General features: G+C 40.9%; 1 protein-coding gene across 1 annotated transcript in view; it reads right to left on the reverse strand.

The window, feature by feature from the left end:
- Positions 1 to 23,437, reverse strand: part of LOC121276046 (ras-interacting protein RIP3-like) — a 763,933-nt gene extending 740,496 nt beyond the window's left edge. Inside the window, exons 1-2 of the mRNA XM_041183992.1 lie at positions 23,356 to 23,437; positions 22,688 to 22,902 (exon numbers count right to left, since the gene is read on the reverse strand). Coding sequence (XP_041039926.1) covers positions 22,688 to 22,885 — 198 coding nt within the window. The 5' untranslated portion in view covers positions 22,886 to 22,902; positions 23,356 to 23,437. The remainder of the gene's footprint in view (positions 1 to 22,687; positions 22,903 to 23,355) is intronic.
- Positions 23,438 to 23,880: the final 443 nt, after the last annotated feature.

Below are 23,880 nucleotides of genomic sequence, written 5' to 3' on the forward strand. Positions count from 1 at the left end.
TTCTTTGATGAAAATTAGTTTTTGATGGTCCTTGCAATTTGATTAAAATTTTCCCCTGAAATTAATAACTCAATATTATTAGTGTAGATGGCTTTCAGATACATTTTCAACCTTTTTTTTTAGTTCTACTCACCAGCTGATGGCTAGAGAATGACATTGCTAATGTTCTGGCAGCATGTCCTATAACCTACCCAGTTGGCTGGGGATTTGTATGCAGCAATGAGGTTCCAGAAGGAGAAAAGGGGGAAAAATAACTTCCCCCGGAACAAGACTTTTACTGATGAGATAGGGTTAAGTTCCATTTGTGCATTGGTGTTCGTTAAGGAGGGAATTCCAGAGCTCAGGGCCTAGGCAGTTGAAAGCATGGCCACCAATGGTGGAGCAATGAAAAAAATGAAAGCGCAAAAGGGCAGAACTGAAGCAATGCCAAGATCTCAAAGGGTTGTAGAGCTGGATGACACAAGCCTCTGCCTCACCGTCACCTTTTTCAACTCCTCCACTGTTCCTAAATTATCAGACTGCTAATGCAACATTCAGTATTGGATGAGTAGAAATTTCCTCCAATTAAATATTGGGATGACTGAAACCAATGTCCTTGGTCGTTGCTGCAAATCTGCTCCCTAGCTACTGGCTCCATTCCTCTTACTGGCAACTGTATAAAACTGTCGCAATCTTGATGTCATGTTTGACCCCCAGACAAACTTGCGACCACATATCTGCCCATCTTTCTTGAAGACCGCCTATTTCCGCCTCCATAGTATCATCTGACTTCACCCCTGTGTCAACTCATTTGCTGCTGAAACCCCTATTCATACCTTTGTCACCTCTAGACTGGACCATTCCAACAGACCCCAAGCTGACATTCCACATTCTACCCTCCGTAAACTTGAGGTCATCCGAAACACTGCTGCCTATGTTCTAACTTGCAGCAAGTCTTGTTCATCTATCATCCCAATGCTCATTGACCTAGATTGGCTCCCAATCTACAGCACCTAGATTTTAAGATTCTCTTCCTCATTTTCAAATCCATCCAGGGCTTTGCAATCAGTCTGGTTCAGCCTCACACAGTTAACAAAGAGTGGATTTAGAATGGCATTTGGGATAGGATCCAAAAATAACGGTCCTGTCTTCCCGATATTTAATTGGAAGAAATTTTTGCTCGTCCCATACTGGATGTCAGCCAAGCAGTCTGAGAATTTAGAAATGGTGGAGTGACCTATAGAGGTGGTGGTGAAATAGATCAGAGTGCCATTAATGTGCATGTGGAACCTAGCTTTATGTTTTCAGGTGACACCCTGTTGAGCAGCATGCAGATAAGGAATATCAGATAAGAAACAGAAGGATAGATTCTTCCGGGCAACAGTGTGTGATCAAAACAAAAGCCATTGCTGGTCATTCTTTGGCTATAACTGGTTAGATAATAATGTTGCCAAGTAAATGTAGTCCCAAGCAGCTGGATGATGGAGAGAAACTGGAGGAGAATGGTGTGGTCATCTGTGCCAAAAGTTCAAAAGTACTGTAAAAGGGCCAGAAGCCTAATGAAACGATTCAAACATGGAGAACTGGGAAAGATGGGCATGGACTTGGGAGCTGACAGCATGATCAAGGGTTTTGGAGATGAAATGGACAACAGGGTGAGCCACCAGAGGGAAAGGAATGAACACTATCAGAGTGTGAGGAGAAGGGAAGAAGTTGGTAAGAAAGGAAAAATAGAATGCACTAAATACAGTTTAATTTCAGGTAAAATATTCAGGAATAATTCATATTTTAATTAGGAATTCAACCTATTTCACCACATAAGAAAAGCAGATCATAACTAAAAGGCAGATTCAACCCCTCCTGCGAATAAGATTCCACTTTGTGAAAGTGAGGTTTACATTGGCTAGAATTTTACATTGATCAGGCTGGCATGCAGCCGACCCAAACACACATGAAATTGTGCAAAATGGCATCAGGCATGACATTCAGGCCACTGTCTTTACTAAATGCTGAACCAGGAGGATTTAATCACGCACGTGTTCATGAAATAACTTGGTATTGTCTATCCAAGGATATACTGACCATCTGTGGTCAGAGCCTGAAATTCTAACATGTTTAAACGTACAACGTAAGGTAAAAGCCTGCTGGTTTACCATGTTGACCCTCAGAAGTGCAGGCTCTGCACCCCCTTATTTGAGATCTCATCAAACATGTCAGAAATAACCAATGTCAAATCAAGTGGTAGAGGTTGTAATCTAAACTTGGGCAGATTATTGTGTCTATGATCCACTAGAGAAGTTCAAGAGCTCCTGCAGGGCCTATCTGCACCAACAGTGCCATTGATAACACTCAGTCATGGAGCAAGTGTTAAGTGTTGTATAAAGAGTTTTGTATCCAGTGCCATTTGAATGAAGGATTATGTTTTTGTTTCTTTTATATAGGTTGACAATGTGTCAACACATCACAAGACTTCTGATATTTGATTGAGCAGAATCCTGGCCAGATCCCAAATAAACCTGTTCTGAATGAATACTCTACAAGATAAATTTGATATTTATAAATTCAATGGAGCTTTAATTGAAACCTCTCATTAATCTGGCTACAAGTTTGCAGTTTTATTCCTCACCTAATTGCCGAAACTGAACTTTGTACTATTAAACATGAGATCAGGATGCTGGATCAAATGAGGCCGAGTTATCTGTGGCCTTTATTTCTCACCATGACTTCTATAAAAAGAGCAGGAAAGATGTTGAAACTCAACCTCCTATATAAGTTAATAAAACGTTGTTGAGCCTGTATGAATTGACAAAACAGTTGCTTTTCAGTTACATGTCATCAGGAATCCAAGGATTGAATATTTTGCTGCAAATTTACACATGTGAAATACTTGAGTGAAGGTTAGGACTAGAAAATACAATCCGCAAAGATTTGGATAAAAGCACCATGCCATAAATAAGGTAGAGTTTGTGTTCTACCATATAGGAGACCAGAAAGCAAAGTTCTACACACAGTTGCTTATGTCCATAACACAAAAGCATTTGGTTAGATTTTGCCTTAGGCTGATAGCAATATATGGTAAATAATCTGTTTTAGAAAAATGTTTCTAAATCTATGATTTATTTTAACCCCTTATTCAGAAGAAGGGATTATTTGGAATTCAACCAGAAGTGTCCAATCTGAAGAAGCAATCAAACACCTCTTGAATATGCCATGGCAGAGTATAGGGAACCAGTTATTATGGAAGGTAAAAGTTGAAACAGCCTGAAGAATCAGATACAGAAATAAAGCACCAAACAAAACAATAATGGATTGGAGGCCCAGGAATAAGCACAGCTTGACTTACACAATAAAACATCAATCCAGAAGATAACACAAAACTGGGTTGTTAGCAAGTGACATTTTCAAGCACTGCTCATAACTCCACCAATGCATTCCTTACTGAGCCCAATTTCAGTGATTTTTTGGAGGAGATATATTTCAGTTCCAAAATTAACTGAGAGAAGACAACACTATGCCTTTGAGAATATCGATGAACCATTTATCCCAGACCACATTCACTTGCACATTTCCGCCAACTGCAGTGATAAAAGTTCCAAATATTCAGTAATGAATGCCATATTATTATATGATGGTCCGTGCAGAATTAATTTGTCTCCATTCATCACAGTTATCAAGAGGCTATTGTTAAGTAGCTGCCACCCCCAAGCTCAGTGCTTCAGATGTGCCATATAATTGAGATAACATGTTACTTAAGATGTTTTGGTTATTATTAATGTATTTTTACAGCACAATTGCGATACAGCAACATCTGTACCCAGCAGGAAAAAACAAGAATTCCGAAATACAGTCTTTCGGCTGTGCAGTGAGCTTCTCCCCAAGGTTTTGATACCTGGCTGATTATGGAAACTAGAATATTAATTCATGCATAATGTTGTTCTTGGTTTTTAAATAAGTAACATTGAGCAAAGGGGATAATCCACCTGCTAATCAAACTCATACAATATTGATAAAAATTTAGTTTTATTCCTGGAAAAATCTAATATTTATTTATGTCATAAAGTTGACTTCTAAATTTTGCTTAACTTTAGGAACATTTTTTTGCCACTTTGAGTTTATTTTTGTACAGTGCAATTAAAAATCAGAGCAACCTCAATTTTCTGTTAAAATTAATGACAACAGTATTAGAAAAATTAAATTCCATGGACATATGGGGAAGGATTTTCCCGGTGCCTTGGAGGGCAGGCTTGAAGGGGGCACCAAAAGGGATTTCACAAAAGTTGGCAATCTTGCCGGAGGCAGACCAAGGAGTGCAGAGGCTACCCTTTTGGCAGTGACCGGCAGCTAATTTGCATAATTAACTAACTGGAATGAAGAAAACTGTGGATGCTGGAAATCTGAAATTAAAACAGATAATGCTGGAAATACTCAGCAAATCTGGTAGCATATGCGGAGAGAGAAACTAGAGCCAATGGGCAGGGTTTTTATTCCGACGGGCACCTACGATCAGCAGGCCATGGAGAGACCAGGGAATGGACCCCGACCGCAATCGGCCCCCGAGGGCGAGTGCTGAAGTCAGGGAAGGCACTGGAGAGCGTGAAATGAAAGCTCCCTGAAGGCAGAGAGCTGTCTCAGGGAGCTGAAGAATATAAATGCAAAAAATAAAGATTTTAAAAACCGGGAGAAAATGTCCATGCATCGGAATCAGTCACCAGAACCATATGGATGATGAAAATTCTGTCCTAGCATTTTTTTTAAATTAATATCAGAAACCTCATCCCACCCGTGGATTAGGTTTCCTGAAAAATGTAAAGGCCGCCTGGCGGATACGCCTGCCCGCCAACCGTAACATTGGATGGGCACCGATAAATCTCAGTTAATTACTACTTTAATGTCCTTAATAAGCCTCTTAATTGTCAGCAGGCGCGCTTCTGACTCTCATGCGCGCTCACCGACAGATATATCATGTGAGTCCTCGATGATGTCGGGACACTTGCCCAATGCCATCACGTACTATTTCATGCTCGAGCGGGTAGGGCGCGCGCCTACACGCCGAATGAAAAATTCTGCCCAATGTTTTAGGTCGATGATCTTTTGTCAGAACTAGGAAAAGTCGGAAATGGATTAGGTTTTGAGCAAGGGGTAGATGGGAAAAAGGGTCAGTGATCGGGTGGAAGACAGGAGGGATTGAATGATGAAGAGTTAGTCTTACAGGGCCAAAGAGAATGGTAATCAGGCAAGTAAAAAAATGAAGAAATCATTATCTGCCCATTTGTGGGTTTACTGGTTTCACCAATAGGATCTCCCCGGCAGCCGACAGTTTCCCTTTTCTCCACAGAACCACGTCCCCCACTCCTCCCACCTCCAACCCCCCACCCCACTCCCACTGAAGGCCAAGCCCAGGTGGTGGCTGGCATGGAGGGCCCACGAGACCGCCATCAATAACCCCTGCAGCCAGCCATCCTGTGAATGGGTTTCGCCTCCACAGTAGTGGCCTCTCAGCTATGGCCAATTTTTTTTTTAAAAGCAGATTCAAACCTATTCAGAGGGTGCCTCGCAAAGGAAGCACCCTCACCTTCCTCCCTTCTACAGCGGCAGCACCAAATATGCTGGGGGCCTACTGTCCTTCCAAGGCTGCAAGATCTCTGATTGGGCCTGCATCTCAGGGACTCCCATCCCCAGAGGTAGACTCTTAACCAGCCACCTCTGGGAAGATCTCTTGACAGTCAGAGCAAAGTTGGGACCTGGAAATGTCCCTGACTCAAGCTCAGAGCCAATGGGCAGAAGGTTCCACCTATGTTAATCCATAAGATGCAGAGCTAAAGTTGCTAGCAACTTGGATGATTAACAGTTAGATAAGCAGATTAGTTATTTCAGTTGGTTAGCAGCAGAAGTAATGTTACAGCAACTTAGCTTCACTGATACAAAGGGCAAGGTTTTACTGCAGCCTTCGGACCCTGATTTTGGGACCAAACACAGGTCCCGAGCTACCCAGGAGTTAGACGGGGAGCCATTTTCCCAAAGGTGGCTTCCTAATTGGCTGCCTCCACAATCGCTCTCCTAGTAAGGATGGCAGGCAGGTTCCTGGTAATGCTGGCCCAAACACAGGGCCAGCTACTCTAAAGTTTAGGAGGCCCCACCAAGAGAGATAGGTGCTGTTGACCCAGGTAGGAGAGCACTAGGGTGCTTCAAAATGAAGGCACACTTAGAGGGATAAAATTACATTTCTTAGAAGGCAGAAGGCAGCAGGGCCTTCGTATTGGAGGTGAAAGACCGCCAGGGAGATCTGTCACCCTGTCAGTCGGGCATGGAACCTCTGGCTCCAATGCTCCCCACTCCCAGCCTACTGCAGGATAGCCACCTACATTAAGCTGGTGACCTCCCTACACAGCAAGGGGTGGCTACTCTGTTGGCAGAAAAATGCCAACAGACCCTCTAAATTTCCCCTAAGCCTTTTAAATCGGCTGCCTGCCTCCATTCAGTGGGCAGCAATCCGCATTCCTGCCTACTACTGGAAAACATTCCCAGTGGCGGGAATGCATCAGGGATCCAACCTGACTTGGCTCCCCACTATTTTCACACCTCATTCCCCACTCCCACTGCCACTCCCACTGCCTGCCTCCACAGGGCCAGGAAAATTCAGCCTAAAGTCTGTTCTAGTCATAACATTAAAAAAAAATGCTTTCAGACCTGAATTTCAAAGCTGCAAGAAATTAAAAATGTTGGGATATTCAACCTTAAATAGTTATATAGACTGCCACCCCAGTCCAGTATCACATATAGCTGAAACAGCACAATATTTTGCACATATTGTGGGAAAAATTATAAGCAACTGGCAAGTTAATGGTAAATACCATTATTATTGTTATTTTTCCATTTCTTGTATTTGTTTAATAAAACAGCCACTGATTGTTACTTCACGGTTTTCAACTACTGATTATCTCTTGATAATCTTGAAGTTACCATTTCACATTTATTAATTCTTTATAGATGCCACACACCAGTTACATACAGCACAATGACCACAAATGCCAACAATGATATCCACCATTGTTAAACACAGAACAATTTAACACAAGAACTCCCATAAAGTGTAAACATTATATTTTACTAACAAAATGATAGATGAAAATTATTGTGTCCAATTCTGGGCATCGCCCTTTAGGAAGAATGTGAAGGTTTTAGAGAGATTGCAGAAAAGATTTACAAGATTGGCACCAGGGATGAAAGACATCAGTTATGTGGATGTTTGGAGAAGCTGGGGTTATTTTCCCTAGAGAGAGGTTGAAAGAAGAATTGATATAGGTAATCAAATCATGGGGATCTAGACAAGTAGATAGAGATAAACTATTCCCATTGGCTGAAATGTCAAAAACCAGATGATACCAACTTAAAGTGATTGACAAAAGAACCAATGGAAATGTGGGAAAAACTTATTTTGCACAGCGGGGTGGTTCGGATCTGTAGTGCATTGTCTGAGAATATGGTGGTGACAGGTTCACTCGTGGCTTTCAAACGAAAATTGGATAAGCAACTGAGGAGAGAACGTTTGCAGTGCTATGGGGAAAGGATGAGATAGTGGGACTAGTTGAGTTGCTCTTGCAGAGAGCTGGCACAGGCACAAAGGGCCGACAACCTTCTGTGCTTTAACCATTCTATGATTCAGATGATAGTAATAAGCCTTTCATATTTTACTCTCGTGCCATAGAGTGTCATTCGTATTGCAAAATAGCTATCTTTTTAACTCACTTAACTCAGCTGATGGTGGTGAATGATGCACTATCATACTGCTTCACTAAATGCTACAACAGATTCATGTATATGTTTCCATTCAAGTGCTTAGATAGAGGACAAGACAAACTAGGCTGACCTTGTGCACTTCCTAGTACTTGGCCAAAGACACATGGAAATGGATCAGTGTTGGGCTGGCCAACATTTCTTTTTAACAGTAGAATAACAAATACAGCAGTACAAGTCTCTTGTTGCCCAGCAAGAAAAATAAGAACTCCAAAATACAATCATTCAGCTGTGCAATCTCCTTCTCCCCAAGGTCTCAGTATCTGGCTAATTATGGAAACTGGTATATTGTTAATTCAGGCATACTGTTGTTCTCAGTTTTTAAACAGGAGAAGGTAGAGAGGGAAATGCACATATTCATCCTGCTACCACCAACTTAAATCACATTTAATTTTTTTTTGGGCTAGAACAGTATATGATGAAGAGGAACTTAATAAAGGTTGGCACGGTGGACGGGTCATAGCACTGAATGGGCGAATATTAACAATAATTAACTAGACTGCTTACAGCTGTTTTATGGATGGTACCGCACTGTAATGGAGTAGTTTCAGTTCAAACAGTATTCTTCATTATAATATGGCATCAATTAGATTTTTATATCGTGAGCCTCTCCAGAAATGTTACAGTAGAATGAGTATGGCATCTTAAGTATAAAGTTTCAAAAACATTTCAACAACCTCTGTGGTCAATTATACATTGTGAGCAGCCAAAAAATTGGAACAATCTCATTATTGTGGTTAGGAGCCACTCTCCAGAAATAACTAGATATTCAGGCAATCAAATCGTCATCTTTCGCCCTTACTTCCCATCAATATTATCCACTAATCAAGCAGCACTTTTCAGCATCCAATATATAAAATAATCTAACAGATAATGCACCAATCTGGATGTACTATTTATTCCATAAATGAAGTGGACGCCATTGGCTATAAGCGATGAAAACAATTTCTAAAATAAAATAAATGTTGCATTTAATGCATTACTGTACAGTTTTCTTTTTAGATGGCATACATTTTAAAAGTAAGTAGACATTTAAATAGGGTTTACAAATTAAACTTACCATTCGTGCAGACATCTTTATTTTCAGGCACCGATAATTCTTTTCCTGCCACTGTATGGAATATTACTCATGAAATGATAGTAAATCATGCCCTAGAAAGCACATGGGAGTTCTGTGCATATGTGTATATTTTAGGACAGTTAATGAGTTATAGTGACAATGAGTGTACACGTGATTTTAATTGTCATTAAACTGATGACGATGCCTCATAGTGAAGTAGTTACAGTTGCAATCAAAAAAAATCTACTGTCATACTTATTGGCCACAAATGAGCCTATTTTCTGAGTCAGGAAATTCAAAGTGCCCCGCAGTCAGTTGATAGACAAGACCACAGATGTTCACTACCCACCCCCTCCAGCATTTCTGCAGTAAAGAAGCGTTCAACCTTCCCTATTTGAAACCACCTTAGGTCCTGATTTTAACTTAATTTGCCTGGCAATAAAGCAGAAAATCGGACGGTGGGCTGAAAGATGACATAAAAACAGTCATACTGTTGTAACATGAAGTAACAGAAGCTGCTAAGCAATGTTCCCTTGAGGTTACGGGTCGAGCACAATCAGTCCCTTTAAGTTAATGCATGTGAGCAACCATGCAAAAGAATTTAAAGGGACCGCACACTTAAATGAATAGGTTACATAGACCAAAACAGAGGGAATTTTGCTGGTAAAATATTAATACTCTAATTAGCCTAATTAATTTTGGCTCAGATATTTACAAACTACTTGCATTCCACTCTCGCAAATAAAATATCAACTGAAACAGGAGAAATCATTTATCTATATGTATTTTCTTAAACTGGCATTTGTCTAATTACCAAATTTCTAAGGTCTGAGCTATGATTGATTCCTGTAATAGAAGCCGCCTTCCTATATAGTTAACCTAAGTCTGTAAGAGGTGCCCAACATTTTTCACAAATAAAAAATAAGCAAAATAATCTCTTTCTTTGAACTAGCAGAATAAATTAGAAATGAGTGCTGGGTCCAAAATTATCTGAGAGTTTATATCTGTTCTTCCAGTGAACTCATACAACAAATCTCAAATTCACCTGATTATCCATCAGTCAATGTATAATTCAATCCCAGAGATGTATTAAAGCTTCACACATTGTTGCCAATCAGTGAAGTGGCAGTCTAATAAGCAATAAATTTATTAAAAATATTCTGAGTTATCAAACATTTTACATTCATTACCCTGATGAAAGATTACTGTTTGCATATGTTGGTTTTACACAATATCACAACCATTGAGAAATCACAATACTGTTTTAACTGAGTTTCTGGGCATGAACCACAGCAAATTACTGCTGAAAGCTTGCATGACAATAGTAAGATAAACCTATTAAATATTTCACCCTGTCTTCATATTTTCTTCAGTATTTAAAGCAACAATGGAAGGCGATTCTTTATTATCAAAGCTCATTTCTTTCAATATAAGGACGTGATCAAGTATGTCTCCCTATGGGAGATCACGAGGTGGGAAAAATAGTAAAGCACAAGAAGAGCCACTGAATGTGACAGGCATATCAAATCATGAAGATTGCTAAGATGTTAAAACAATATTTGTTCATTATATAACCAACCTTGTTCAGATAATAATTATTGTTAGCATTAAAGTATCCATACCAGGATTGAGCTGGGGAGAGTCGATGCAAATGGCAAGTTGTTAATGGAGTCTGCATTGCTCATTAATATTCAGGAAAACTGTAGTGGACACAGACAGCCAGGAAATAGCTCACAAAGGATGAAAGCTTCCAAAATCATGCATGGAGAGTGAGGAAAAGTAGAATAGATGGAAATAGATAGAAACTACATGCAAGAGACATCGATTTGATGATTCACTTAAATTATTTTTAGCCGTTTACAGAATGTCTCAATGTATAACATTCACGGCCAAAGTAAACATTTAGTTTGAGTTATAGGTACTTAACACTAGCTTCTTAGCCTAAATTTAATCTGTAGCTACTACAGCATCAAAAATAGGTTCTTGGAATCATCATAGATAATAGCAAAGAGCAGTGATACCTAAACTGGACTGATTCACAATTCACGGCAAGGAATAGGGTAGAATTGGGGCAGGAACGAGATGAAAAAAAAAATTAGAATTGATGAAACGAAAGTTGAAAGATGGATTGAGTGGGATGGTCTGACTTGGCTTTTCTTATTCTTATATTCTTACTTTTTTAACATTGCTAATGTTGCTTGTACAACCTTTTCATCGTCATGCCAGAAGTTAATTAATTTCTGTGTAGTTTAGTTGAACATGATACTGCTAGATCTATGCACACACACTCTGTCAATACAATACATTTCATGTCTGTTTCAGAATACAGGCCCAGATCTTTAACAATTTCAGTTTGATGATTATAAAGGAAGGGTTTGATTAAGAGTACAAGAACAGTGCAGACCTAAAGCCATTGTTTTACTGGGCAGTAGGGTTTTCTGGTACAGGAGAGATATAATTTATAGGTTAACTAGTTAAATGACCTAATATAATTATAAATAATTGTTGAGTGATATTTCCAAATTTGAAACCTAATTAGGTAAATAAAACACAATAAAGATGGCAGGGCAGATGATGTGTTGCAGCTGTAGTATGTAGGAGATGGTGGAGACCTGGGTGACCCACAACAACCACATCAGCAGTAAGTGTCTGCAGCTCAAGGAACTTCAGCTCAGGCTGATGAGCTGGAATCTGAGCTTTGGACATTGCGATATATCAGAGGGGGGGAAAGTTATATGGACACTTTGTTCCAGGAGGCAGTCACATCCCTTAAGTTAGGTACTACAGGTTTGGTCCATGGTCAGGGACAAAAGGATGTGTCTGCAAGTGAGGGGATCCAGAAGGTAGCAATGGAAGAGCCTCAGCCTTGCACGTGTCTAACAGGTTTGATGTTCTTACAGCTTGTATGGAGGAGAGCAGGGACTGCAGGCTAGATAAGCAAACTGGCTAGAGCGCCATGGCGGAGGGGGCCATTCAAGTTGGGGGAGTTAGAAGGAACATATTAGTAGTAGGAGATGTCATAGTTAAGGAGATAGATACTGTTCCCTGCAGCCAAGAGCGTGAGCCGAAGGCTGTGTCGCCTGCCTGGTGCCAGAATTAAGGACATCTCTTCGGGGCTGGAGAGCAACATGGAGTGGGGCATGGAGTGGGAAGGGAAGAATCCAATTGTTGTGGACCACGTGGGTACCAACAACACAGGCAGGACTAAGGCTTTGCTGAGGGAGTATAAGCAGCTAGGAGCTAAATTAAAAGGCAGATCCACAATCCCTGAAGTATTACCTCAGTCACAAGTAAATTGGCATAGGGAAAATAAGATCAAAGAGTTGAACTCTTGGCTCAAAGACTAGTGTGCGAGAAATGGGTTTCGATTCTGGGAGTTGACACTACACAGAACTAATGCCACTTTACTGGGGTGCACAGAGCCAACAGCCACTTCAAGTATGACCCACATGGTGCAGGCCGTGTGAAATGATGTCTGCTTGGATGTCTCCAGTGTGTTCTGGAAGTCGACGAAGCAGCGTCACACAGCCCACCCGACTGATACAATACTAGCTTACCTAATTTGGACCACCCTGGTTCTCACAATGAATGCACACATCACTCTGCACCATGAGGGAATACTGGGAGTTGAAAAGGGGCAGAAGGCAGGAACATGCCTTCACCTTCAATGTTCTCAGCAGTGCCGCTGATACAGGCTCTATCGCAGCCAGCCGCATGATGCTGAGAGCCATATCCTCTATAAGGCTCAGGAAATGCAGGCATCCTTGTCCCTCACGAGTTCTGTTCTGTTCTTTTCTATTGTGTGCTGCCTTGCCCTGCAAGAGAGAAGGCAGTTTGCCAGTGATTGTGTAGCACTGTATTTGGGTGATGTGCGTGCCATAGCTGAATGGCTGGAAGTATGCGGAAGCAGTGAGAAGTGGAAGTAGGGCTGATATCACTGGTTGGTATGTAAGGGTGAGGTGCAGTATCTGGATGTTAGGCATGAATCCTGAGTGCCAGGTAATGCTGTTGGGTGAGTGATGGAGGTGTAGTGCATTGGGCAATGTGAAAGGTTGGTGGTGCGATGGGTAGGATGTCATACGAAGATGCATTCACTGACCTTGACCACTCGCATGAGACTTCTTGTAGGCCTTTGGGTACAAACACCAGGGACTGACCTCCCTGACCACCTGCCACCACTTCCTTCTGAGGGTGGGGTCCTTGAGGGCTTCCTGCCCACACCCATCACTAATGACTCCAGCGCCACATCTCTCATCCTGGAACCCTCTTCCCTGTCCCGCTGCTTAATTTTTCCAACTTTTAAATTCCAGCAGTATTATTCAGTGCAGCTTCCATGAAAGGGAGACAGATTACATTTAAGAGGAGCACTTTGGTTGTCCCACATGTTATGTGCACGACACTGTTTAACCCACCCTGCTATACACAGAGACAGCCAGATGCAGAAAGAAGAAGGAAACAGCATGAGACCCACTCGGCAATCTTGCAGATGAGATAGGTGCATTAAAGTTATATCCTGCCCACCTCATTGGAACAGGCACAGGCAGGTCACAAACTGTGACCTCCACTGCCAAAAGCAAGGACACACGAATTTCTAGCCTAAAGATCCTTAAGCTGCTTGTAAACATTCCAGTAGTGAAAATGCTGATCGCCCTCATCTACAGTGTGCTCACTGACATTTATTCATGCTAATTAACCTATTTTGTTACACAATATACAGTTCTTTCATTCAGCCAAAGCATAATCTTAAAATTAACCACTTTTCTAGTCTATGCTGACCATATGAAGTGTGATTTTAACGTGGGCTGTGTTTAATTTGCCTCATCAGCAGAGAAACCAGTTTTTGGTTGTATTCTGAAATTGCAGAAACTTTGAAACCAATTTGTAGTCTCATCACTTTTACAGAGTCGTTCTTAGCTATTATGAAAACCTTTCGTTTTACCTTTTCCTAAGTCAATCATTTAAAATAAAAATATCTAATGACTTGTGATGAGCAGTACCCAACATAAATGAATGAAGAGGGTTAATCATTTTGAATCAACATAATTCATGGCTACAACTTTCAACAAATATTTAATCAGAAATGAAATTTTGCTCCCACTTGAGGATAATCAAAATGAAAATCTCTAATCATACGTCATGTATTTAATCAATCGACAGCTGTACTCCCACACAGCAGAGTCTTTCTCGAGCAGTTCATAAAAACTAAGCTAAACCACAACTGGTGACAGCAATAACGCCAATCAAAAAAATGTTGCAGCTCAAAAAATGCATACACTTACAAAATACATTAAAGAGTATGGAGCAGAATTTCGTTTTTGGTGTACATTAGGGTGGATGGAGAGCACAGAAATCAAGATGTCCACCCAATGTCATTTGGGAGAGGCCAGAACCATTTTCATGCTCAGGTCTCATTACAGTAATATCGTTGAGTGGTTCGTGCTAAACAATTTCTGACAGGCAACTCGTCAACTGGAGTTGAGGGGAAAGCTGGAAGCTTCTCTGCAGAGCTGCACCAGAAGTTTAGCAGTGGCGGTGGGGGAGAGGGGGAATGCAGTGGGGAGCTCAAGAAAAGGTGGGGGAAAGCATTCCCGAGAAGGTGGTGCCACAGAGGTACCGGCAGTATACATTTTTGGAGCAACCTAGTGCAGTCCCTTTAAAGGACTGTTGTTCAATTGCTCAGTGCTCAGCTCCCATAAGCAGAGCATGCACTCTACCTTGTAAAAGACCAAAATTGCACTGAAGTACTAAATACAGCATAAGACAATATTTTAAACATTCTTTTAATAAAGCTGCACCTATTTCAGGCAGTATGACTATCTACCTATTTTGAGGCCCATTCAAAGATTACATCAAGCTCAGTGACAGTGTTATTATATTTTAGAATTTTAATCTCATTGCAGCCCGATTCAAGATGAAAAATGGGGATGGATTGAGAGAAAACTTGCCCCTGTGATCTTTATTTCAAGTTACTTATGAATATAGCTAGTATCAATACAAGTGTCGCCGTAAAATTAGGCCTGAAACCTGCTCCAAGTTTTCTATCTGTGAAGCTAATTTTAGTGTCCATAAATCAATTCAAAGAAACCCCCATTTAGAAAATAGACAACTAACAGATTATTCTAATGAAGTGTAGACACCCAAAATGTCATAATTTGTCTTTTGTGTTTCCAGATGCTCACTGGTCTGTGGCATCTTTCCAATTATTTGTTTTTAATTCATGCTTTACAATAATTGAAGATTTTCCTATTTAATGCACAATTTTGAAATATCAATCATTAGACATTGGGGTGGGTGGTGGAGTGGGGAGAGTGGTGGTGTAGTGGTATTGTCCCTGGACTAGAAATCCAGAGTCCCAGAATAATCCCCTAGGGACCAGGGTTCAAATCCCACCACGGCAGATGGTGAAATTTGAATGCAATCAAAATCTGGAATTAAAAGTCTAATTATGACCATGAAACCATTGCTGTAAAAATATATCTAGTACATTAATTCCCTTTAGGGAAGAGAATCTGCTGTGCTCACCTGGTCTGATATTCATGTGACTCCAGATCCATAGCAAGGTTTGTGACTCTGAAATGACCTAGCAAGCCACTCAGTTGTATCAAACAGCAAAAAAGTCAATAAGGAATGGAACCAACAGACCACCTGTTGTCAACCTAAGTGCCAGAAATGACAATGACAATGGCAAGCTCAGCCATGTTGACCTTGCAAAGTCCTCCTCACTAACATCTAGTGTAAAATTGGAAGTGCGTGGCCCGACATAGTCATACTCATGGAATCATACTTTACCGATAATGTCCCATACCACCAGGAAAGGTAGTGGCACAGTGGTATATGGTTAGGAGGGAGTTGTCCTGGGAATCCTCAATGTTGACTCTGGACCCCATGAAGTCTCATGGCATCAGGTCAAACATAGGCAAGGAAACCATGTAGCACCTTCTGTCAGCTGATGAACCAGTGCTCCTCCATGTTGAACATCACTTGGAGGAAGCACTAAGGGTGGCAATGGCACAGAATGTACTCTGGGTGGGGTCTTCAATGTCCATCACCAAGAGTGGCTCGGTAGTACCAGTTACTGACTGGGCTGGTTGAGTCCTAAAGGACATAGCTGCTAAACTGGGTCTTTGGAGGTGGTGAGGGAATCAACAAGAGGGTAAAGCATACTTGACCTCATCCTCACCAACCTGCCTGACGTATGGGCATTTGTCCATGACAGTATCGGTAAGATTGACCACTGCACAGTTCTTGTGGAGACGAAGTCCCGTCTTCACATTGAGGATACCCTCCATCGTGTTATGTGGCACTACCACTGTGCTAAGTGGGATAGATTTTGAACAGATCTAGTAACACAGGACTGGGCATCCATGAGGCGCTGTGGGCCATCAGCAGCAGCAGAATTGTCCTCAACCACAATCTTTAACCTCATGGCCCAGCAAAACCCCCACTCCAGCATAACCATCAAGCCAGGGAATCAACCCTGATTCAATGAAGAGTGCAGAAGGACATGCCAGGAGCAGCACCAGGCATACCTAAAAATGGGGTATCAGACTGCTGAAGCTACAACACAGGACTACCTGCATGCCAAACAGCATAAGCAGCAAATGATAGACAAAGCTAAGCGATTCCACAACCAGTGGATCAGATCTAAGCTCTGCAGTCCTGCAACATGGTGGTGGACAATTAAACAACTCATTGGAGGAAGAAGCTCCACAAATATCCCCATCCTCAATGATGGGGGAGCCCAGCACATCAGTACAATTTGATTCACTCCACATGATATCAAGAAACCACTGAAGGCACTGGATACTAGAAAGGCTATGGGCCCTTACAATATTCTGGCAATAGCACTGAAGACTTATGCTCCATAACTTGTTGCACCCCTAGCCAAGTTATTCTAGTACAACTACAACTCTGGCATCTACCTGGCAATGTTGAAAATTGCCCAGATATGTCTTGTACACAAAAAGCAGGACAAATCCAACCCAGCCAATTACCGCCCCTTCAGACAAATATTGATCATCAGTAAAGTGATGGAAGAGGTCATCAACAGTGATATCAAGTAGCACTTGCTTATCTTGGATTACGCCAGGGCCATTCAGCACCTATCTCATTACGGCCTGGTTCAAACATGCTCAAAAGTACTGAATTCCCGAGGTGAGGTGAGAGTGACTGCCCTTGACCGAGTGTGGCATCAAAGAGCCCTAGCAAAACTGGAGTCAATGGGAACCGGAGGAAAGCTCTCAACTGGTTGGAGTCATACCGAGTACAAAGGAAGATGGTTGTGGTTGTGGGAGTTCCATCATCTCAGTTCCAGGACATCACTGCAGGACTCCCTCAAGGTAGTATCCGAGGCTCAATCATCTTCAACTGCTTCGTGGATGAACTTCATTTCATCATAAGGTCAGAAGTGGGGATGTTCACTGATGATTGCACGATGTTCAGCATCATTCACGACTCCACAGATACTGACACAGTCCATGTCCAAATGCAGCAAGATCTGAACAATATCCAGGCTTGAGCTGACAAGTGGCAAGTAATATTTGTGCCACACAAATGCCAGGCAATGACGATCTCCAACAAGAGAGAATCTAACTATCACCCCTTGACATTCAGTGGTATTAACATTCAACGGCATTACCATTGCTGAATCCCCCACTATCAACATCCTGGTGGTTGACCAGAAACTGAACTGACTAGCCATATAAATACTGTGGCTACAAGAGGAGGTCAGAGGCTAGGAATCCTGCACTGAGTAACTCACCTCCTGACTCTCCAAAGCCTGTCCACAATCTACAAGACACAGGTCAAGAGTGTGATGGAATGCTCTCCACTTGCCTGGATGAGTGCAACTCCCATAACACTCAAGAAGCTCGACACCATCCAAGACAAAGCAACCTACTTGAATGGCACCCCATCCACAAACATTCACTCCCTCCACCACTGATGCACAATGGCAGCAGGGTGTACCATCTACAAGGTGCACTGCAAGCCTCCTTAGACAGCACCTTCCAAAACCACAAGCACCACCATCTAGATGGACAAGGGCAGCAGACGCATGGAAGCACCATCACCTGGAAGCTGCCCGCCAAACCATTCACCATCCTGACTTGGAGATATATCACCGTTCCTTCAAAATCCTGGAACACTCTCTCCTTAACAGCACTGTGGGTGTACATACACCACATGGAATGCATTGGTTCAAGAAGGCATCGCACGACCACCTTCTCAAGGGCAATTAGGGATGGGCAATAAATGCTGGCCTAGCCAGCAACACCCAAATACCGAGAAAGAATGAGCAACTTCTTTATGATGTATCTTAGCTTTACCTTATTTTATCCACGAGTCACAATGCAGTCAGTGATTCAATTCAAATTAATACAGTATATTAAAATTAATGCATTCGACAGCATTCTTTAGCACTTCTTGGGAGGCTACAGATTATAAAGTCATTTACAACACATAGTATAATCAGCCTGACAAAACCAAATGTCATAAACATCTTTGAGGTATCCATAGCGGTTTTATCTTAGTGAAGGGAAAAATAACAGAATGTTGTGTAAATTTGATACACTGACATTCAAGTTATATAACAATAACAAAAGCATCCCAGGACCATATTTAGTTTACACTGTGTATGCATATGCAGACACATAGGGCTGGATTTTTCTTTGAGTGGTGAACAAATGGTGTCAGCTGTTATCCTTGCACTTGCCCATAGACTTTCCATGGGCTTCTGCAGGGCAGGTTCCTATCAACCAACCATCCAAAACAATGCAGCGCCCTCTACAGAGCATCTGGGACCTGTGTGAACAGAACAAGCAACTGCTTAATCTCCTAAACCAACCAGGTTTAAGTATTGGGAAAGGAACAGTGCGGAATTTAAACGAGGAAGTGTAATTTAGAATAATTAATTCAGTGTCTAATCAGGTACAGCAAGCAAAATAAAGAGATAGAAAGAAATACTGGATGAAGAGAAAGCAAAAAGAGACACCAATAATAATTAAAAGTTGGAGGAATGAGAATCCACACTTATAAAAGTTATATTTTAGTTCCAGAGAGTTTATTTGACGATAATTAAGACATAGAAGGGTATTTAAAGTGAAATGGGCAAGCTTTAATTTTTTTGGCAAGTTTAGTCCATATCTACAATTTATACAGGGACTTCACGCCATTTAATATTTTTGAATGAGAAGCCTGATGGTGAGATGCTGCTTGTGCATGGCTTGCAGAGCCGCAGAACATCTCAGACAGCAACCTCCAATTACTGAGTCTAACTGTGCATATATAATCACCAGAAGTTGAGCAACTGGAGAAGCTGGGGCTGTTTTCATATTGGCAGAGGAGATTTGATGGAAGTGTTCAAAATCATGATTGTTTTTGATAAGAGTAAAGAAGAAGAACCTGTTTCCAATGGCAGAAGAGTCAATTACCAGAGAGCACTGATTTAATGTGGGTGGCAAAAGAACCAGCGGGGACATGGAGAAAGAATCTTATGTACAGCAAATTGTGCTCTGAAATACAATGCTTGAAAGAGTGGTGGAAGCAGATTCAAAAGTAGCTTTTAAAGGGAAATCGGATGAAGATTTGAAAGGAAAAAAATATTGGTCTGTACCATAGGAAAGACCAAGGGAGTGGACTAATTGGATAGTTCTACCAAAGAGCCAGCACAGGCACAAGGCCAAATGACCTCTTTTTGTTCTTTATCATTCCATGTTTCTGCAGAGAAGTTTAAGGACTTACAAAGTATTTACAGCACAGACACAGGCCATCAGCACAATAGGTTGATTTTGGCCTACACATCGGGTCCTCCTTCATCCAACTCCATCAGTGTATCCTCCTATACCTTTTAGCCTCATGTGCTTATCTAGCTTCCTTTGAATGCAACTATGCTATTTTCTTCAACTGCTCCTTGCGGTAGCGACTTGATCTCTGGATAAGGAAGCTTAGTCTAAATTTCCTATTGGATTTTTTGGTGACTATCATAATGACTCATAGTTCTGGCATCATCTGCAAGTGGAAACATCTTCTCTACATTTACCCTATGAAATCCTTTCATAACCTTGAAGACCACCATCAGATCATGTCTCAGTTTTTTGTTATATAGAGAAAAAAAACCCGCCCGTTCAATCCTTCATAATAAGTATGACCTTGCAGTTCTGGTATTATTCTATTGAATTTTTTTTGCACCTTCTTCAGTGCCTCCATTCCCTTTGTTTAATATGGAGACCAGGATTCTTTATTGTACTCCAACTGTGGTCTAACAAAGATTCTATACAAGTTTAACAAAACTTCTCTGCTCCTCAGTTCTCTCCCTCTAGAGATGAACCCCAATTCTATGTATTTTTCATTACCCTATCAACCTGTATCACTACTTTTAGAGATCTGTGTTTCTGTATCCCTAGTTTCCAGTGTTCCTGCACCACATTTAGACACTTGCTTTCCAAGGAGTGTGTGGCCCCCTTATTCTGCCTACCAAAAAGTAATACCTTGCTTTTATCTATATTAAATTTCAGCAGCCACACAGGCTTTAGAGAGGTAAGGAAGGTTGAAGATTAATGATAGAATGTATGCAAATAACATGCTTCTCTTTATTACAACAGTGGCTATGCTTGAAGAGGAACTCATTGATTTTCTAAACTGAAAGATGCTAGATAATTACATTCTTTCTTTCCATGTCTATTGATACACACCTTGCACATCATGCTAATGGTCAAATTTTTAAGTTGTATGCCAAATAAGAGTACAATGTACCAATTATTTTTTATGAACATGCATAGATTGCTTTAAGCTGACAAATAACAACTCAATTTTATTATTCCTTTCTTCCCCCAATTTTCTTCCCTAATCTTCTGAAAATATTGATTCTTGGTGGAGGAGGCAAGCAAAGGTAGTAAAAAATGATAATTTTGCATGTGATTATGAAGCCTCTGCACAATCACAATGTGCGTGAGAAAATTATGAAGGGTAACCTGTACACTTGAAATGTGAATAAATAATCAGACTAAACATTGAGCTGCATGGTTGTGAATCTGTAACTGCAATATTGAAAGTTTAACCAGCTAACTCATTCAATGAATTCTTATCTACTGCTGAAGCATCCTCACATACATTTTACTTAGTATTTTTAAATATTATTGTTAGATATTTATAGTTAAATGTCTGTATCTGTAGGAAAACACAATGTCAAGTTCTTCATGAAAGTTGATGAAACCCAGCTTAAGCTCACTACTACCCCCCGTGACACCACCATCACCACCCACCCACCCCTGACAGCTGACTCTTATGTCACATTGCTTATCCAGCATCTAGTCCTGAATGAGCCGGAATTTCCACCAATTGAAGACCAAAGCCATTGCCTTTGGACCCCGTCACAATCTCCATTTCCTAACCACTTCATCACTTCCACCTCTGTAGCCGAACTCAGTCTCACCTCAACTCATCGACTGCTGAAACCTTCTACTTCTAGATTTCACTGTTTGAATGCATTCCTGGCCAACCTTCCACGTTCAACCATTCATACACTTGCGGACATCCAAAATTCTGCTGCCACCACAACCCATTCACATATCATCCTGCGCTCATTGACCTACATTAGCTGACAGTTTGGCAATGCCTCAATTTAAAAATTCTGATCCTTGTGTAAAATTCTTCTCCCTATCTCAGTAACCTCCTCAGGCATTACAAAAATCTTGTGAGTCCTCAATTTTCATGCTCCACCATTGACGCCCATGCCTTCAGCTGCCAAGGTCCTAAGCAAAATGATAAGGGAATGGCAGTGCCTGAATTCAAACACATCTGCTGCTTCATTTCTTCTAACTTCTTCCAAATCAAGATACCAAAGACAGAAAATTAGGCAAAAAATTCCAATCAGATACAATCACTTCCCCAAATAGAAATAACAATAGTTAATTTCATTCATGAATTGGAATCAAAAAGCTACTATACATTGCAGCATAATATACTAAAGCTTTAAAGTTAATAGTACATACTTAATTTTGACCAAAACAGAAACACTTTTATTTCCATGTGTAAAATATAAATTACACGTCATAATGGGTGGATATTAAATGAACTGGATATAAATGTATCTCAATCGTATTATTCCTTTAGAAATGCAAAATAATACATATAAATTCATTGACACAACCTTTGTGCTCTTGGATTTGGTGAAATGTGTTCTTTAGTTAGAGATAATCTTTAATGGAAAAAATAAATCCTTCATGTGAACTAAGTAAAACTTGAACAGCTAGATGGACAAACAATTTTTGAGGGAATTTGGAATCTCAAATCTTCAATAAAACTGAATAGATAAAATTGACTTATTATGACAGAATAGGCCATAAATTGGAGGGGGAAGGGTTATTAACAGAACATGATAACTGTTAACGTTCAGACAAGTGTTTATAGGACATTCTATTTATTTCCAATGGACCAATGTCTTTTAAAATTGCGGACAGAGGAATGTCATATAAGTGTGTTAGGAATTTGGCTATTAATGTCACCAAAAGTAATTTCTGAGGTTTGTATTTCATCTAAGTATTTATTTTTAAGTCCAAACCTATAATTGATAACTAAGAATTTAATGTTATTATGACCAAGTACCACCTTGTCCTGTAAATCAACGCATTTCAATAATCTTCATAATGTCATATTTCCTGTTGCTTATTCACAATTACCAGAATCATTAATGCTTGTCACTGTCACAGCTAGAAACATTATAGAAGACTTGATCCATGGGTTTTGTAGACAATTTTGTGCCACTCCTCATTCAGTACAAAGCAGATGATAAAAGGGATTTTTTTTTTAATTCTGCAGTTTAAGAAAAAAAAGTAAGGATATTGAAGGTGTCCTTACCTTCTTGTCTTCCTGATCATTTGCTTGCCGCTTTTCCTGACTGTGGCTGTCACTGGCTGTTGCACTCTCCTCTTGCTGCCCATCCTGCTGCTGCTGTTGCTGCTGCTGCTGACAGCCACTGCCTCCAGACCCCTGAGCGTGGGGGATGGGCTCCGAGCTCCCGTTCTCCCGACACTGAGAAACTCCGTTTACATCCATCTCGATCTTTCAATTCACTACATCGCACAATATTTAAAACAACAAAAGCAGATTATCTCAACGCCGCCTTTTGAAAAGGGGGTGCCCCAATCCGACCAGCGCGCCCGAGAGCAGGAGAATGAGGCACAAATCGCGGACTTTTTAATTTGTCCTTGTGCAATGGCCTTCAATCGCCCCTAAAAAAAGCAAACGCTAACTAAGCAGATCGCTAACGGGCGAGAGCAACTCGCCGTTCAGTGTGCTGTCATAATTTACTTTATCGGCTGCTATTGGATCGCTTCAACCACAGCTCTGGACCCATCCCAAAGTTATAAAAGAAAAGCAAATCTCAGGGATTATTGCAGTGGAGCTGATGGTGTTAGCTTTAAGAGCCGCTTAGAAATGACAACCAAAAGTTAAAACCTCCTCCCAGCGAATTACAAAAAGCACACACAACCCCGAATCGCAAATGCAATAAATGCTTTTCAAACCTGTGAAATGTGGCGCCGATGATGACACTCGGGCATTTACACGGCTATTTTGGTTCCGATGTTGTTCATCTATCCTCTGTGTGACCGTGGCTCTCTCACTCAGGCTCAGCCGGCGTCGCGCCACGCAGCATTGCACAAGGAGAACTGGAGTAAAGGGAAAGCAAGGGGGAAATTCAGAGAGGAAATCGAAATCTCTACTTATCCACTGGAATCTTGAAGAGCCTACTGTTTGCAGTTTCACAAATAAAAGAGGGCTCACATTAAACCAATCTCTATAATAATAAAACTCTTTTAAATGGGCCTCAAGTAAAATTGTCTCAACTTCAACAATTATATCTCAGAGGTACATTTCCAGTAATTTCTTTCACCCTCCCCCCATCTATTATAATATAGTACAGTGGTATTACAATATAGGCCTCACTGCATAAGTATACACTGATGGAAACTAAAGTTTCCAAATTCAAATACTAGTGTGTTTTGGCATATTGAACCCAGCAAGTTTTCAAAACTACTAAAATTTGAAAA

The sequence above is a fragment of the Carcharodon carcharias genome, chromosome 3 (genome assembly GCF_017639515.1).
Source record: "Carcharodon carcharias isolate sCarCar2 chromosome 3, sCarCar2.pri, whole genome shotgun sequence".
Classification (NCBI taxonomy): Eukaryota; Metazoa; Chordata; class Chondrichthyes; order Lamniformes; family Lamnidae; genus Carcharodon; species Carcharodon carcharias.